The 19730-nt window shown below is 38.0% G+C and overlaps 1 protein-coding gene across 1 annotated transcript in view; it reads left to right on the forward strand.

Moving 5' to 3' along the window:
• The window catches only part of LOC117431182 (protein sidekick-1-like), a 368061-nt gene that overhangs the window by 272512 nt on the left and 75819 nt on the right, over positions 1-19730 (forward strand). The window contains exons 7-14 of the mRNA XM_034051879.3: positions 4300-4490; positions 6877-6960; positions 10144-10338; positions 12851-12967; positions 13160-13327; positions 13675-13777; positions 13886-14059; positions 17246-17382. Coding sequence (XP_033907770.3) covers positions 4300-4490; positions 6877-6960; positions 10144-10338; positions 12851-12967; positions 13160-13327; positions 13675-13777; positions 13886-14059; positions 17246-17382 — 1169 coding nt within the window. The remainder of the gene's footprint in view (positions 1-4299; positions 4491-6876; positions 6961-10143; positions 10339-12850; positions 12968-13159; positions 13328-13674; positions 13778-13885; positions 14060-17245; positions 17383-19730) is intronic.

Genomic DNA, 19730 nt, shown 5'->3' on the forward strand with positions numbered 1-19730 from the left:
TGTTCTGATGATTAGGAGGTTCTCTGTGAAATTGTGTGGCCACCCCCCATTGACTTTCTGCACACCACACATCACAATGATCTGCACTCGCTCCTCTTTGCTTAAAGATCCTTCACACCTAAAAGAAATAGATTGAAAGCCATTCATTAAAATGATTTATTTAGGTGATGATTAACAGTACATGTGGGTGTTATTATTAGTATTATTTTATTTTTCATACTTATCTACAGCTTTGTAATTATGCATATATATAGACACGTTTTCTTACTATATTGTTATTGCACAACATATTGAAACATATTTTGAAAAATGTTCTTTTCAAAGTCTATTTTTGTGAAAAAAATGGGTTTGATATTGTCTGCTATCAAAACAGTGTAGAATTGTTTTACGAACAGAATGTTAATAATGTTGCAATATCTGCATTTGCAACAAGACCTTTCTATGGCATTACACTTAAAAGAAATTCAGCACGTTTAATTTAGTCTTCTGGCTGACTAATGTACCAAGAAAAAATGCATTGCATTTTAAGTAACAGAAAGAGGCTATAAGAAAGATACCCAGTAGCCGTGATTATTTTAAATTAAATTGTCAATGAGAGAATAAGTGTAGTATGTGTGTGTGTGTGTCTATATGCTTACCCATGAAGACTTCACTATTGGGACTCAAAAGGCAACCTTCCAATAAGTACATTTTATTTTGTATAATCCATGTTATTCAGAGACAGGATGTCATTGTCCTCGAACAGCAAAGCTGACAGTTCGACGTACAATCAGAGTCTTCCTCAGAGCATTCTGGGGAGATTTTCCCACCAGGGCTTTATAAGAACTGTCGTCCATTTTATTTTAAAGATATAGTCTATTGTTTTTAAATATACAATATTTCAAGTATTTATTATATAAACAATAACATGTTTGTATATCTACAGTATATCTACAAACCTCTCCTGAACAAATACATTGTTTTACTAATTAATACAAAACAAATCACTAATCATACGTATTCATCTTATGCATTAAACATTTTACATTATATCAAAAAGGGGAAAAAAATATTTTGTATTATATATACACACCTAGTAATACATCAATAACATGTTCATTATTATAATCATCCATACATACAAAAGAAGTTCACATGTAATCTCTCAAACATTAGTGATTATAGCTAAAGATAAGGGGCTAAACTGAGATCCTCATGAAGCCTCCTCGGTACTAGTGTATCCAAAATGTATATTAAGTAACATTCTCAACAATGTAACTTACCTATAAGCTCACCGGCTCTGCTTGAAAGAGAGACCTTCTCTATACTGTAAAATTTCAAAGAAGACGCTGCACCATGATTCCCTCCCTCTGAGTTTTTGGCTTAAGTTAACAGAAATGGCTTTAAAAATGAATTATTTCCAATATGCAGGGGGTTACTTTTTACAATTACAAGCGACAGCTATGGGTGCGGCTTTTGCAACTAATTATTCAAATCTATTTATGGGTCATTGGGAGGAGAATTAATCGATATTTGTCTCATATTAAATTATGGCGTAGATATATTGATGATGTTTTATTAATATGGAGAGGTACTGAACAAGAACTAGAATTATTTCTAGAATATATTAATTCGACTGATCCTCATTTACAGTTCAGTGAGTAACACCGCTATTTTAATATTCATTTCTTGGATTTGTCAGTTTTTAAAGGAGAAAGTAATATACTTGAAACCACAATATATTGCAAACCTCAAGAGAGAAATACATTGTTACACGCTAATAGTAATCACACGCAGTCTTTGATACGTAATATACCCGTGGGCCAATTTTTGCACTTATGACACAATTATAGTACAATACAGGAGTTTGAAAAGAAATCTACACAGATGAGAGAGATTTTCACAGAGAGACTATAAACAATATGATATTGAAAAAGCATACTCACCTGCAAAACACAGAGACAGAAACACGCTTATAATAATGAACATTTTATTGATGTATTGCTAGGACTGTATATATATAATAATAATAATAATATCTTTATTTTTATTTAGCACCTTTCATGGTGGACCACCCTCACAAAGCACTTTACAGTGGTAGGCTGTGAATCAGTGAGTCAGTGGTTATAAATTGTGGCTTGTGATTGGTTAAAACCTCATCATAGGAGGAAAAATAGATTGAACTATTGGCCTAACATCCTTACACCACCAGGCAATAGTCTCCGTCTGTCATGTGACTGGTTCACATCGCTGTCAGTCCCGCCGCTTTTCTAAGCCCTCCACCTCCACTCCATCAACAAGATAAAATGGCTGAATGAAAAAACTGCTGAACGGCGATTCTGTGACTTAACAGAAAATGAATTACAAAACAGACTATAAAAGAAAGAACTTCAAAACCACTTTCTGTTATTTATGTTGTTTAGTTATTTACTCATGCTGTATCAGCTATATTTAAACAAGATATTGTAAAGCCATAAATATTTGTGACCAAAATATTTGACGAATCACACCCATAAAACCTATTTTGCTCCAGAAATGTTGGCGACCTGTTGCACTGGTAGTAGTATATTATTTCATTATATATACAGAACTAAGATATTCGTACCAAAAATGTTTACGTTTTTTTTTTCATACACGGAAAATGCATAATAAAAGACTTGCAAATATTTATGGCTTTACAGTATATAAACTCATATTTACTATTCAACCTTGCCTCTCTTGTTATTTTGACTGACTCATATATTAAATATGTACTGCCGATTCAGCTCATAGTGGAAAATCCCCCTCCATAATAATATCTGTTCCCCTTTTTGATATAATGTTTAATGCATAAGATTAATGCGTATGATTAGTGTTTTATTTTGTATTAATTAGTAAAACAATGTATTTGTTCAGGAGAGGTTTGTAGATATAGATATACAAACATGTTATTGTTTATATAATCAATACTTGAAATATTGTATATTTAAAAACAATGGACTATATCTTTAAAATAAAATGGACGACAATTCATATAAAGCTCTGGTGGCAAAATCTCCCCAGAATGCTGTGATGAAGACGTGATTGTACAATGACATCCTGTCTCTGAATAACATGGATTATACAAAATAAAATGTACTTATTGGAAGGTTGCCTTTTGAGTGCTGTCACTTTCTTGCCTTCCCGAAGGAGTCTGAATAGTAAAGTCTGTGGGTAAGCAACCTGTTTTTATGTATTGTCCTCAGTGATTGAGCACCTGTGGTAACTGTATAGTTTACCTGCTGAAGCACGGAGGCATGCTTTTGATATATAGAATTAGGGCTGTTAATCTCGTGATTACAATTTTTAATCTCATCTGATCTTGGTTAAAAATAACTTCCCATTAATAAGTCCTTCACTTTTAGTGCTTTGCTCCATATTGCAGTTCTGTGTCTAACTTTCTATTCAAACAACAACTGCTCTTATTGCATTGCATGCACACGAGTATATTAAAATAGTGCTGGAGGGAGTGAATTACGGTGTGCTGAGAGGGTCAAAACAGAGGGTGATTAACACGCGTTAAAAAAATGAACACGATTAATTGACAGCCCTAATATATACTGTATGTATGAGGAAATGTTATTGAGTAAACTAGACAAGAAACCATTAGAATACATAAGATATGTGGATGACATATTTTGGAATATGGACACATGGAGAAGAATCTCTTGTGCAGTTTCATAAATTAGCAAATTATATCCACCCTAATATTTTGGTGGATTTAAGGTGGACAAAATCTGAAATTGAATACTTAGACACCTTGGTTAAACTTGATCAAGGATCTATTAAGACAGATCTTTATTCGAAACCTGATATGCATCAGTACCTACATGTGTCATCAGCACATCCTATCTGTACTAAAAGAGGAATTCCTAAAGGACTGGGTATAAGGATAAAAAGAATCTGTTCTGGTGAAAATGACATCACATAGATCACATAGGTCAATTATGCTGTACTTAACTGACAAGTCTCAATCCTGGATCTATCTAAGAAAGGAGTTTGGAGAAAAGGATTATAATGAAAATAGTAAATAGTAAAGGTATGTTTTGTGGCGAATGGGATTGCAGTGTACAGCCGAAATAATTGGGAACAGTTAGGCTGAATAGTTCTTGTACTGTGTGTTTGTTTGTAACCTGCCTGTGTGCTCCAAGAATAAAATTATAAATACATAAACAGATAAAGCTCTTCAGACTTGCCTTGCTCCTCAATAAAGAGTACCCAAATGCTTATACAAATTAAGGACATATTCAAATCTCAATTCTTGTTCCCCCCCCCCCCCCCCCCCCCCCCTCCCCCAAAAAGACCTGTTGAGAAGCTAAGCATTTCCTGGAAACGAAACGGAGTCAGATTAACAAGCGGAGTCGGCATGTTTGGGAGACGGCTGGCTATCATCAACCCCACCTCGGCTGATATCGGGCTGTACGTGTGTCAGGCAGCTCTCCTGGACAGCAGTGTGCCACCAGTGGAGGCCAGGGCTTTCCTCTCCGTCACAGGTAACCTTTTGGGTTGTGAGCGTGCAATTCCCTTTCAAGTACAAAATGTAACCATTGCTGAATGGGTATTCACCGCCTAAAGACCCAAATCCTGTATATTGTATACCAAAGCTGCTCAGCGAGCCTGTGATGCAGTCCTGGCCTGCCTCTGAGGGCACAAAAGCACTGCACTCACAGATCTCAGTGCCATTTTTCCTTTTAAGACTGACCTGATCAGAGAGCTTTGTTTAGCTAAGTACATTGTTGCTTCTGTCAGTATTGTGGTTGAGTGACCGATGACCAAGGCTGACAGCGATACAGAAAGTCGACACTCAGACAGAAATTGCAGTTATGCGCGGTTGCGCACTTTTATTCAAATCTAAACACACAAATTAAAACCTAACACCACACAGGATAACTAAACTAAACTTGTTCAAATGAATCTCTAACTAAAACAGGACAGCTAAGCCGTTTCCCTGTACAAAAACCCTTTTAGAAAGTTTTCAAACCACACTGTAATCCTTTTCATCTTCCTTCAAATCACACCCAACACCTCACACAACTCCTACTACACCCTCCTCAAGGCCTTTTTACCTGAGTTAATTAGCTTACACTCAAACAATTATTGAGTTATCTCATTCATCAGGTATTATTATTATTATTATTATTATTATTTATTTATTAGCAGACGCCCTTATCCAGGGCGACTTACAATTGTTACAAGATATCACATTATACATTATTTCACATTATACAGATATCACATTATTTTTTTATTTTTTTATACAATTACCCATTTATACAGTTGGGTTTTTACTGGAGCAATCTAGGTAAAGTACCTTGCTCAAGGGTACAGCAGCAGTGTCCCCCATCCTGGGATTGAACCCACGACCCTCCGGTCAAGAGTCTAGGGCCCTAACCACTACTCCACACTGCTGCCCCTATTCTAAGACCTTCAGCCCTAGAGGTTGTTGGGAAATGTATTTTTTTTTTCTTGGTGGCCAGATTAACATGGTAAATCTGTTCTAGCTTTCTGCAATCCAGTTGCCGGATTTTATAGTTCTGCCTGAGCTGGCCAACTTGTCCCTTACAGAAAAGCTCACTGCCCATTCCACCAAGGGCATGGAAACTTCGTGGGCTTTATTCCAGGGTGCATCTGTGAAGGACATTTACAATGCAGCAGTGTGGGCTACTCCCCATACCTTTATTAGGATCTACAGACTTAATGTCGTGGCTCCTCAAAACCCTAGTTTAGGGCGGCTTCATACTTGAAAGGGAACATTATTATCATAACCCCGGTTCCCTGAAATAGTAATGTAACCATTAACCTTCAAGGTTGCTGTGTCCATGATTGCAGCAGGCTTGAAGGAAAAATGATGCTTCGATCTGTGAGCGCAGTGCTTTTGTGCCCTCGGATGCACACCATGACTGCGTCACAGGTTCGCTAACCAGCTTTGGTATACAGTATTCAGGATTCAGGTCTTTAGGAGGTAAATGCCCATTCGGTAATGGTTACATTTCTATTTCAGGGACCCAGGGTTATGATAATAACCTCATGTTTCAATGCTGTCGCGTGACACCTTGCTGGCGTTTATTCTACTCTTTAACTGTAACCTCGCATTCAGCTTCTTTGCTGAAGCGATAATATACAACGCGGAAGACATCGCCAGACTGTTATCAGAAATGTTCTATGCCTGCAAATACATTTTTTTAATGTGTTTGTTATTTTTTTGTACCAGATATTATTTGGGGAAGGTATACTACAGTAGCATGCCACTGCAGATGGATTTTCAAGATACTAAGAGATAAAGGCCGTTTTTCTCTGAACATCATAGTAAAGGGCCCAGTTGGTCAATAGCCTTGTTTTTTAGCATCTTTATGATGTCAGGAGTGGTTATGGTTTACTGTAAATCTTTGTTTTTACTGTGTTTAAGTCACTGAGTACAGTTAGTGTCCCAACCTGTTAAACAAATCAGAATAAACTGCTTCTTGCAGGTTCCCTACCCCTGGTCTAGGGTGTGCAGTCCATTTAATGCAAATGTTAACCCCATGTAAACCCATAGTATAAGAACTAAGCAGCATGTTGAATATTTGAAAAGTATGTTGAAAAGTAGTGCTCATTCAGGCAGTTGTTCCTGCTAGAGTGAGAGAGTGCCATGCATATGTATAGAAAGATGAAAGTGGTGTGAAAGAAAATTGTGCAGTGCTTGCTTTGCTCACAGCAGAAGACAGATTGGCGACATCAGGGCCTTACAAATAATAGTATCTACCAAGTCAGGTGTCGTAACATTATTGTGTGTCTCATGGCCTGAGATAAATACATTTGTATACTGTATATGTCAGAGTGTTATATGTGCTTTATGAATTACCCATGCGCTGACTGCGTTTTATTTACATTTTATTCCAGAGTCGCCATATTTTACAGCAGAACCCAAGAGAAAAATAATGGGGGAAGTGGACAAAACTATAGACATCCAATGTCGGGCTTTAGGTGAGTGCCTTGGCAACTGTATGACAACATGTGTGAAAAAGGACAACGTAATTTTATAGTAAAGGTGTATCAGGCCTGAGGCTCGTGCTGTGTAGGTTAAGAGATACATAAAATAAAATCTGAAGGTAGCACCAGACTATCCCGAAAGGAGATAGCATCATAGCTGTGGGAAGAAGAAGAAGAAGAAGAAGAAGAAGAAGAAGAAGAAGAAGAAGAAGAAGAACTCCTCTGAGGTGTATAGAATTCTGTACTGATATGTTCCTCTATCTTGTTATACTTGATAATGCATTCATGTCTTTTTCATTCTGAACACAAGGTTACTTATGGTCCTATTTAATCTGAACTGCTGCTTCCAAATGTCAATCAGGACCATTGCTGAGAGAATCTATTTTGCCCTTATGCTTATCCGAGGATATACCCGACTTTCTTTCCAGACTCTCTTAAAAGCAACATGGGGTTAATTCATAATCAAAGTATGAACCCGTTTAATTAAATCTCAGAAGCCTGGAGACGGCCACAGATTGAATTTTCGATTCATTTGATGGAAAGGGTAAAGGGGATTTCTACTGAGTTGAGTTGAGTTTACGGTAGTTGAGGTAAAAAAAAAAAAAAGGTCCTGCTGAAGTAAGTACAGTAAGTCACCTGCATGAAATTGGCAGCCATGTAAAGCTGTTACAGTAAAGTACGTCCAGTCACACTTTGCAGAGTTGTAGGATAATATCATAAAAGTTTTGCGTGTTTGTTATTGCACAGGTGTATAGGGGGGCATAGCCTCTTGTTTTATTGATATAAATCTACCTGCTTAATTGACGGGATCAATGTCAGGTGAACAGTGACACTGGAGACGTCTGTTTGACACCACGCTGCAAAAGGATATTCCTTGTGAACACACAGGGTATCTCACATCAGAGAAGCATCAGTATGTTGCCCTGGCCTGCATTGTCACCTTATTTAAACCCCATTGAGCATGCCTGAGATGTGTCTAACCAGAAAGGTTTGTTCTTTTGCACAGTGACAGCCAATTACCCAGGAAACGCAGTCCTTATGGATTACATGAGAGGTGTTAATTTCAGAAACTCCTTTTAACAGCTACTGATTTATGAAAATCCTTCACTTAATTTACACTCTTCTTGACATGTCCCCAGTGAAAGAACTGATGCTGTGAATACAAGCCCACACATTGAGGCTCTGAGGAGGATGTATTGGGAACATCCGTCCCTATATTCACATGAATCCCTTTTAAAACATTTTTAAATATAACGTGCAACCTTTTACCAAATTGAAAGTGTTACTGAAGAGACTGTCGAGTTTAAAACAATGCATTACTCTCCCTAGTTTCCTACTTTGTTGTATATAGTCTAGCAATATCTTTTTCAACATAATTGAGATTGCTTTGATATTTTTATTAACATATCGTTGGTCATAAATCAGTTTTGACTAGCTGTTTTCGTTTTCACATCAGTGATGCTTTGGGTCTTCCCGTCAAATTATCTTCTGAATTCCTAACATCCAACCTGTTCAATCAGAAACATTTAATTGGTTCTCAACTCGTCTCCCAAAAGTTCAGCATTTTCATTAGTTCATCTGTCCTACCTGCCTCCGGAGCAGGTTCAGAGGGGCGGGAACAGGTTTATGAAAATGCATGACGAGCCCCATATGTGAAACGAAAATAACTGGTCAAAACTGACGATATGTTAATAAAAATATCAAAACAATCGCAAACATCTTACAGGAATACGTACAACAGAGCTGGAAACTAGAAAAAGTAATGTGTTGTGTTTTTAAACTCTACAGCTTGTTCAGTAACACTATGAGAAGAATTTCTTTCTGTTAAATACATGTTATATACGAGGTGTACTACATACTCAGGTAATACTATAGAGTATCATGTGGTGTTTTTGATTTGGTAGTGTGCAAAGGGGTGAGTGGTATGCAAGAGTTATACAAGTGTAACCCAAGGCAGTTCAGCAATGTAAACTGGACAAGGGATGTGTGTTATAGACAATGCTGCCGTTGTATTCAATAAATTACTGTAATTGTTCAAACCAGATGTTTCTAACAAACTGAGTTGTAGTTTACTGCTAATCATGTCATTTGTTTGGTCATTTGGCATCTCTTTGCTGTTTTAATTAAACCCTTCATGTTCTTAAAGATCAATTCTGCCCTGTTTTCTAAGCCATTCAAGACAATAAATATATACAGTCCATTCTAATGTGTATTGGGAAAGACTGTACTTTGAATAATAAAACAGAAGACGTCTTTAAGCATTTGCATTTTAATAATGTTTAGTCTCATTTTGTTATGGGCTGCAATTTGCCCATGAAAATGTAATTGCATGCAGTGACCTGTTGCTGCTGTTCGTAATTCACTGTGCTGCTGTATTACTGTTCGGCGATGAAAAGAGCACTAATAGACGTAGCTGAAAAAAACAAAATTCAACTTAACATGTTTGTTTGTTTCGCTTTGCAAACAGGACGTCACTCAGGAGACTTCAGTTAACATGATAATTAATTTTATTAAAAAGTATTAATTGAGGAAATTCTTTTTGTCAGAGAGAGAGTCTCAACCATTGTAATCAATGCAGTCCTTGCTTCAGAATGTGGCATGCATTGATATTAAATAAAGCTGTCATAAAGACCGCAGCCATAAGAACACAAGGGTCAGGGATGCCTAATATCACGGGGGATTTGGAAACAAAACTTGGCATTTGCAAGTTGTAGGGGGACAGTGAAATGAAATGTGATCAACCCTTTCTGTACATTTATCCTCACATCAGCAGTTTAAATGTGACATGCACTCTGCAATGACGCAGGATTGTGGTTTGACTTGCTGCACAAGTCTTAGTAGTTTATAAAATGCCATAATGATATTTAAACACATTTTTCTGAATTAGAAATTGCTGTCTTGACATTACTGCCTTGCTGTCAGTAATAAAATGAATAAAAACAAACAACATGCTGAGAAAGAAGCACATCAACGTTGAAAATGTACATTTCAGCTGACAACTTGAAAGTTTTTTTTTGTGTGTGTTTGCTGAAAGCCTGTCAGCAAATCATTGATTTGCATCTCATTTTAGTTTTTTTCTCTTTTCATCAACTCTGTTTGAGCTTTTTGTTTTCTTAATGAGACCAATCTTAGTGCATTTTATTATGAATGTACCTCTCCTCTTCTCCGTGCACCTAGGTGTTCCTGTCCCCAGTCTGGAGTGGTATAAAGACTCGACTCCGCTCAGTAAGCTGGCTAACCCTCGTTATAAGGTAATGGTGAACGGAGGGCTACGGATTAGAGGAGTGCGTCCCGAAGATGCTGGCATTTTCCAGTGCTTCGCCAGGAATACAGCGGGAGAAATCCAAACACACACCTACCTTGATGTTACAAGTGAGTGTAGAAATCAAACTGTTTTCTAAAATAATTAAATGTATTGTTTTCCAAAACACTGCAGCACATTCACTTGTCCCTCACTGTATTACAGGCTTACTTATGCAAATAACAAGCACGTGTATAGCTAGCCTGTCAATAATACTCCTAACTATTACAATTACAGCCCACTGACATATGACATAAATATAGACATATATATAAGGTGCATATCTACGCTATGTATACAGTAAGCTAACACACACATGCATTTAAAGGGTAATAATTACATTTTTATTAAGAAGGTTCATGTTATTTGAGGGAAATTACAGGACCTCCATTTTACTACCACAGTAAAGTACAGTACAACTGTTTTTTCCTTCTTGTTTTTGTAAGTAGTGACTGGACGAACATAGTATTTCTATTTGTAATAATTTTTTTTTATATATTAGTGTCTTATACTGTACATTATTAATTTAAACACATACAGTATATGCATCTCATTTGTAGAATATTTTAGACAACAACGAAACAGAACCAGGGTAAATATATTGGAAACTGATAATAAGAATATTTTTCACATTCTTGCAATAGATACTGTACAGTAGAGAGAACCAGTATTGATAAATGATAATCCAACAACGTTTGTACTGTTAGAGTCAGGTACAAACTAGGTTCAAAATTGCTTTTGAAGTTAATCTATTATGTAGGTCACAACAGCCGCAGTGTTATCTGTGTAAAATAAATGACTGCAGATATCAGATTTCGAAGGTGGTTTATTTGTATAAATGTTATGGCTGTCGGAGAATTAACGCTCGCATTTTATCACGTACAATTGTAAGAGGTCATCCAGCTGTGAATAATTTGAGTTTATAATCTTTCTCTTTAACCCTGTGGTTTTTGTCTTTTCTTTGAATTATGTCCCTCATAAATGTATTGTACACTTCAAAGCTGAGAAAGCTCCTTTACCACAGTAATTAAAAATAAATGGAGTTGCATAAATCGCTCCCCTGAGTCTTTTACCGGAAGTGACTAAAGGGAATAACTGCATTATGAGCACCGTATGACTAAAGCACTCGGCACACTGGGGCTACCAGTATTACAACCTGCAATCAGTCATGTCGCTGTCGGAAGGTGCTATCACTGCTTAATTAAAAACTACATTGAGTTTCAGTGTCATGCCTTTCAATGACAAAACATGAAATATATTACACCCATGCACTGACACCTATTCCGAGTATTAGGACTTAAATTAGGACTGGCCTTTTCCCACCCTCTTCAGAACTGGACATGTAGTCCAGAGCAAGATGTTTTATATTTCCCACCCCAGTGTTAAAACATTTATTCAAAATCTGCATTTTCTTCAGTCTACTCAGTGGAATGACATTAAAATGAATAGAGGGTGTCAATACTTACAGGTGCCGCTGTATTTCCACCTCTTTGCACTGTGATTATGCTGAATTTATAACGGTATTAATTCATCAAGCACTAAAGCACCTTTAGACCACCAGTAATATATTTTAGAAGGTTAGGGTTGGGGCACAAACCCACACAATCCCCATTAAAATTAGCTGCCCTCTATACTGTAGGTCATATGTTCCCATTCCTGGCACAACAATAAGAAGGCTTATTTTTACCATCAAAGTAAATAAAGTGACTCCTGTCATGTCAGTGGATTCCAATACCTTTTGATTTCAGTGGGATAAACACAGTACACCATGCAAGCCCATCAGTTTTCTGACAGAACCGCAGCGTACAGCTTCAGAGTTCATTTGCTTGACCTGTCATCTGCTGGCTGTGTGATTGTGTATTGTATTAATATAAAAGGAACAGCCACTGCATTTGTTGCCAGGGAAAAAGAATAAGAAAAACATTGCTGTCTATAGTGGGTTGTTAATTAATTTGACAAGTGTGAAATAGGGGAATTAAAACATGTTTTACCACATGCCTTCCCTCTGTTGAAAGGTTATAAAACTGTCCCTGGCCTCTAAGACACATTCCCAGGAGACAGTGGGGTACAACTGCACAGTTCCTGTTTCCTGTCTGTAGCATTTCTCTTGTTCTTATCGTCAAGTCACAGAAACCCGAACTCAGGAGTGTACTAGAAGCCAACAGGACAGTTTCTAAAGCCATTTTGTGTACCTGCTATAGCTGCAGAGGGCCACTAGAGAATACCTCTAATGTTTAGTTTTTTCTCAGAGCTTTAGAACCTCCTAGACATCTTAAAGCTCTCTGGGTTTATCAGTCCACTGCATGGTCCCCCACGCTTCCATTTCCCTTGACGATTCCAAATGGCTTATCCAGCTTTAGTTTAAAGTCTGTTAGGCGATATCTAGTGTGCAGGGATATGACATTTTTAAAAACCCCACTTGTTTTCTTTAAAGCTTTTAATTTTGGATTTTGAATACAATGTAAACATAATAGTGTAAAACAAATTTGGACACAGATGGTTCTGTATTTTAATTTTTATATGTATGACCTACTGTATTGAAAACAAACAAACAAACAAACAAATACCTCTTGAATTTTGCAGGCATGGCACCTACATTTATTCAGCTGCCGTCAGACATCACAGTGACAGATGGAACAGTGGCTGTCTTTACCTGCGAGGTGTCAGGAGCTCCAAAACCTGCCATTGCCTGGAAGAAAAGTAAATACAACATGTCTGCATGTTAACTGCGGTGTTCAGAGATTGTTGGTACATGAGCAATCGCAGGGCTATCAAAAGCATGTTGTTTTTTAACAGGGAAATGTAGATGTCATAAAAATGAATGCTGGCTTAAGAAACCATTAACCTGGCACACTTCAGTGAAAAGACACAGCTTCTGTTCCTGTGTTCCAGGCAATCAGATCCTGGCAAGCGGTTCAGTCCAGATTCCTCGATTCACTCTTCTGGAGACGGGAGGGCTGCAGGTGCGGCCAGTTTACCTGCAAGACGCGGGGAATTACACCTGCTACGCCAGCAACTCAGAGGGAGCCGTCAACGCTACCGTCTCGCTGACTGTGTGGAGTAAGGACAGGACCACTAGGCATACTGTTTGATGGAATTAGGTTCCATGTTTCTAGCTTAAATTGAGTGGGTTGTTTGGATTGATGGTATCCTTTTACATTAAGTGACCTGATAAATAATTTGAATTGTAAATACATAAGTACTTGCGACATAAGCAAGATTTGTAATTACACATGTAACTGTATAGTGCCAACACAACCATTTCTGCTTTTGCTGTGCTTTTACAGTGGAAGACAAGTGTTTTTATTTATGTGTTTTGCAGTGTTTAGTTGCCACCTGAAATGAGGTATGACTACAGATTTGAACTCTATTTTTTTTTCTTCATCCCGTGCCTCTGTTTCTTCCAGACCGTACTTTTATATCCCAACCACCTGAGGGCCGACGTGTAATCAAGGGAACGATGGCTGTGCTGGAGTGTGGAGCCACGTACGACCCCAGAGTCTCTGTCAGGTAAGTGATCCACATAAATAATAGTTACCATTCAATCTTTGTAGGCTGTCATGACAAAATTGTATCAAATTGGGACACTGCTCTAAGGAAAACTTTTTCTGCCGGTAGGTTTGTCTGGAAGAAGGATGGTATCCCACTCAACAACGCCAGGAGTTCTCGGCTCAGCATCAAGGATGGCTCTCTTCAGATCAGCCAGACCTGGTCAGGTGACATCGGAGACTACACCTGTGAAGTCCTTTCTCAAGGGGGGAATGACTCTAAAGGTGCCCGACTAGAAGTTATGTGAGTATTTATTTTTTATTGCATCTGTTACTGATCATCATTTTAGTCAGTATAGGCAAATTGTTAAACTTTCCATCTTCCTCTATTTAATATAGCCCTATAGCCCCTTAAGCTAATAGTCTGAGAGCTCACTGGTTGTTTTGGGAATTTGCGTTGCACTTTGTTTCCGTTTCATACTTCAGCAAGGTTCTTTGTTGAGTTAGGAATCCCTTGCTAGTAATTACTGCAGGAGGCTAAATTGAGAAATTCTCCAGTCTATTAACTAACATCGACAGTCAGTTGATAGCGGTGCATTTTCCATGGTGTATGGGTGTGAGAGAGTAATACCCAAAGTCTCTGCATGCTAATTTGGGTCTCTGGCTCTCAGAAGGATGGAGGGAGAATTAGTGGAAGTGTAGTTGTTGTTTCATAGAAATAGGGGTCAGTGTCAATAGCAGTAATAGCTGTTCAGACAGCTCTCTTAAAGGCACCAGGTCGCAGAATCCTATAATTATTACGGGACAAGCACAAGAATATATGACTGTGCTGTTTCTGTCAGACCCTGTCCTTTGACACTCCCTGAGAATGCATTGCACCTTTGCTAGAAGAGGTTAATCTTTACATTTATGATTTCTGTTCAAGTTCCCAAGGATGGCAAACAGCTCCCTTTGCATAGCAATCGGGTTTTAAAACTAGTTTAAAGAATGTCAGGTGTGTCTGATTACATAAGCCATAGAAGTAAACCCTGGAACAGTGATAGGAATCTTATATTCTGAGCATATAGTACTTAGTGTTGCCAACAGCTGATGCTGACGAATGTGCTGTACTGTGGAAGCTGCATGCTAAACAGTGATACATATCTAAAGTGCCTTTAGAATATAATTTTTTTTCCAGTTTTTAAGAAAATACTACTTAGATGTATTTATTTATTTATTTATTTGTAAACCAGGCCTTATGAACTTTGCATTTGCCAGTGTTTTAGCCGAAAAGACTAAAATCGGATGCTGTAGTTTGATAAAAAATGTGATGCTGCCAGAGTAGCACACAACATTGACCAAGCTTTGCTGGTCCTGCACCAGTCATGTCAGCTGGAAACATGTTCAGTTCCTTAGTGCTCAAACAGAGGGAAATCAGTCAATGTCTAGTAAGCAGTCCACCACTAACTACATTTAAACATCCTTCTGCAGTGAATCAGGTTTCCATTCAAACCCACCAGTAATAAGAAAACTCCAGGGAGATTTGGGCAGCAGGCATCTTGGTTTCTCGCTAATCACTTCTCAGCCATAGAGTCAGTGGCTGACCTGCGAGGCACTTCACTTTCATTGACATGAAGGGGCTACAATGAAATCGATAGTGAAACCCCCTTTTAGCTTTCATTAAGTCGTTCAACTTTTACCTCCATTTGGATTCTCCAGCCAGCCAGCAACATTATTAAGGTGCAACAACAGACAAGATCAAACAGAATCTGATAAACGTGTAATATTTTATTCACTGTAAATCCTGACATGACTGTTTAATTATATACAGCCCACACTGCCAGTGATGTAACACTATTGTTGAAGACCTGTCAGATGTGGTGCTCTTTATTCAGTTCCTTGTTGACATCACACAGAATACTATTCCTGGAATTATTTCCATTGTATTACCTGGTGGCTATATTTTTCTAGAAATCCCTGATCAGGTCATTTGCAGACCCTTATCCGTCAAACGAGATGAAAGCGAGTTGAAATGATCCAAGTTAATTTTCATCGATGACAGAGATCCAACTCCAATATTTTTTTTAATAGTTTAAAAAAAAAAAAAAAATTATTTAGAGTGCCTAATTATTTTACCCCCGATTTTCTTCCCAATTTATTAACAGACTAATCTGAAAAATAGCGCCTCCCCTCCAAATGGGCTACCTCAATTGAACAATAGGTAGATCATGTGGAGAGACAGAAATGACAACTCAAAATGCACTAACCTGTGTTTTAAATGTAAGGTACAGGTTTTAACCCACTAAAGCCCGGGCAGCTCATCTGGAGAGGCAGAAATGACCCGTGTTGACTAAGTGTCTTGACTTCATATTATATTATTATTATAAGATGGATAAGACCAAATATACATAATGAAAAGTATATAATGAACCAAGTTTATTATACGACCAATATAAACAATTGTAAATTGAAATAGCTGGTATCGAGCTATAATTGCATCCTCAGGGAGATCACAAAGGGTAATGCAGACCTCAAATACTCTCCCTTCTTCTCAGCACTCTCCCTCTGTTCCTGGGTTGTTCAGGAAGGTTAGGAGCCTGCAATCTCCATCGTAAGAAATGCCCTGGAAAATTCACGATATCACAAATTTCACGGAAATCATGTATTTGACTGCCTACTGTGAAAAATATGCATTTTATATTCCTTACAGTATTTTCCATGACTCTTCACCTCCCCTGTTCATTTCATGCTTTTATCAAGGAGAAGCAGCGCTACAGTAGCGGTCCAGCGTCAATGCCGTGTATTTGGTTACTACAGCAATGGGGTCAGACAAATACTGGCTACATGATTGGTGAATTCCTCATACTGTGCAATGACATTTCTACAAAGTTCTAGAAATGTACAGTGTTTATAAAGAAAAACACAAAAAGCTTCAGTTATATCATTTCAGGTTTTCAGTGAACGTTTCTCCCGATTAGAATAAATAAGCACAAATTGTTGAACTCAGTTTACCATTCTTATAACCTCCTTACTGGTGGTTATTATTATATGAATTTTTGAAGTAATGTAAAGTTTGTTTAGTGTATTTCAGTTTAAACAAAAGCAATACATCAATATGAAATGAATATATACAGTATGAAATTCTCAACTGTTCAACATCTCATAAAAGTATCTCATATTTACTAGTGATCTGTATTCCTAGTTTCAGGTCACAGATTGATTGTGTATTTAATAGACCAATCAATAAACGAGAAAGCAGCCTTTTAAGTTGACTGTGAATAAACTTCTAGAGGGCAGTTAGTATATTTATATATATATATATATATATATATATATATATATATATATATATATATATATATATTTTCCCCTGTAAATTCCTCCGGGTGTCTTAATTAGCCTGCCTCACTTTTGTAGAACTTCAAGTCGTAACAGTGAACCTTGAACCACAGATCTTCCTCTGTCAGTGCCACTGTGGTGTTGATGTTTCTCTGTTGCTCTTGTTTTCCAGTGAACTCCCACACTCCCCTCGGAACCTTCAGGCGAGCTTGAACGCCTCTGATAGTCGCACCGTGGGCCTCTCCTGGGTGCCTCCCTTTGATGGAAACAGCCCCCTCCTCTACTATGTGGTTGAGCTGTCTGAAAACAGTAAGTTAAACACAAAAGAGAGAAACAAGACCATGAAAGAAACCCTTCAGCAAATATGCAGCACCATCTTACCCCTGCTCTGCTAATGTAATCAAATAATGTAATCCATGCTGTCAAATCACAAGGCTCCTGAGAAAAATGACTGTCTGAACCACAGGAATATTTGAGTTGCATCTGATTCTTTTCTCGATAGCTTCAGCATTTTTTGTCCTACTTTATTTCTAGCTGGATTGTTAATAGCAGGCGCGCCCCCAGAAATCTTTCACCTGGTACGCACAAATGAACCACACTAACGTCCCTTCACATGCCCATAACGACTCGGCATCACCATGCTGTAAAGTGTTTCAGCCAATCAGAGTGCTGCATTTTTGTTCTTTCCTGAGTTTCAGACCACGCCCTACACTGTCACATAAGAAAACTGCAATCAAATTGCATCAGTGTTTCCCTTTCTAAAAAAGAAAAAATAAAGCGCTCTGCCATCGAGACAGAACAGCAACTACAGTAACAGCTAAATAGTCCACAACAACAATTGAATAAACCTATTTGAAATACAGACTTAAACTAGGGGAAAAACTAGCTCACCAATCTGTCATGCTGGTTCCATTTCAAATCATTTTACTCTCACAATCACTACAACTAATCCTTACTCATCCCCTAAGCATGGCATAAAAACAAAAACCTTTTTTATGTTACACGTGACAAAACAGGCAGTTCAAAAAATAAAACATCAATCACAATAATAATAATAAAAGGAATAAACTCTCGTGGCAGATAAATGACGAGACCGAGGTGGAGGATCCATGTCACCAGAAGCCCGAGATACAATGACAGGCTTTTTATTGCACACTTTGGTGTACTTTATTGTTATTATTAGTTGTAGCTGTTTACAATAGCTTGAAAAGTAGCACGTATGACCATTTCCCTCCCTTGTTTTTTTAATGCTTTTGTTTTGTTTTAACAAACTTTGTTTGGTTTTTGTGAAGTCCATTTGGTTACCATAGTAAACTGAACTTTTACATTTGTGCCACGTTAAATACCTGTCCTTGCTTCCCAAGGACAGGTATTGGTATTTGCTGTACTGGTATTTGATAAAGATTCCTGTTTTCTCCATTTTCTTCCAGTTATGCTTTTAGTAAATTTATGTCACTCAGCGTCTTTTTTTCTTGGGTTGCATTTTCCTGATTTTCAACGTCTCTGTTTTCATCAGTAACATTTTGAAATCTGGTCATCATTTTCATTAAACTGTCAGTTTGTGTGCTGTGGTGAAGTCAGTTAAGATGCCCACGTGACCTGTACATAATAAACCATATAATCTTACAGCTGTACATAATAAGATTGTAAACTCTGGGAGTTTTAATATAATCTATAGGGCTGTAAATGGCTACTATTGATTATAATAATAATAATAATTATAATAATAATAATAATAATAATAATAATAATAATAATAATAACAGTAACACAACTTGGCAATTATGTGTTAATTATTAGGAACATGTATTATTCATTTTGATATAAGACACTGATAAAATTAAAATAAAAATGAAAGTGCTCCAGATTGCGCCCTATAGCCTGGAGATCGCTGGTTTGAGTCCAGGCTATTCCATTGCCGACCATGGACAGGAGTTCCCAGGGGGCGGCGCACAATTGGCCGAGCGCCGCCCGGGTGGGGAGGGCTTAAGTTGGCCAGGGTGTCCTCGGCTCACCACACACCAGCGACCCCTGTAGACTGGCCGGGGCGCCTGCGGGCTTGCCTGTAAGTTGCCCAGAGCAGCGTGGTCCTCCGACGCTGTAGCTCTGAGGTGGCTGCATGACAGGCCTGTGGAGTGAAAAGAAGCGGACGGCTGACGGCACACATTTCGGAGGACGCGTGTGTCCATCTTCGTCTCTCCTGAGTCAGCACGGTGGTGGCAGCGGTGAGCCAGCCAAAAATAAATAAAAAATTGGGCTTTCCAAATTGGGGAGAAAACGAGAAAAAATAATTCGATTCTGCCAACGTATTTGCCAGAAACAGACGGTTCGGTGCTTTTACTGATTATTTTCCCTCTGGCATTCTGGATCATCAGAAGAAAGATTTATTTCCCTTTTTGAAGCTTCAACCAAACATATCTGCTTCTGTTTGCTCATGACTACCACTACATAAACAGCGCAGTTCTATAACCTTAAAATGCCTGCTTCGCTTCAACTGATCGCACAAGATACATGCGAGTCCACACTTATGAAGCCAAAATTTTGCAAATCAGAGGTACGCACCGTGCGTAACATGCATACGGCTGCATGTGCTAATGTTTAATAGAGAAGCTAGTTAGAAGAATTTGTCATTCATAAAGCTCATTTTAGAGTGCTGT

This window comes from Acipenser ruthenus, chromosome 22 (genome assembly GCF_902713425.1).
Source record: "Acipenser ruthenus chromosome 22, fAciRut3.2 maternal haplotype, whole genome shotgun sequence".
Lineage (NCBI taxonomy): Eukaryota > Metazoa > Chordata > Actinopteri > Acipenseriformes > Acipenseridae > Acipenser > Acipenser ruthenus.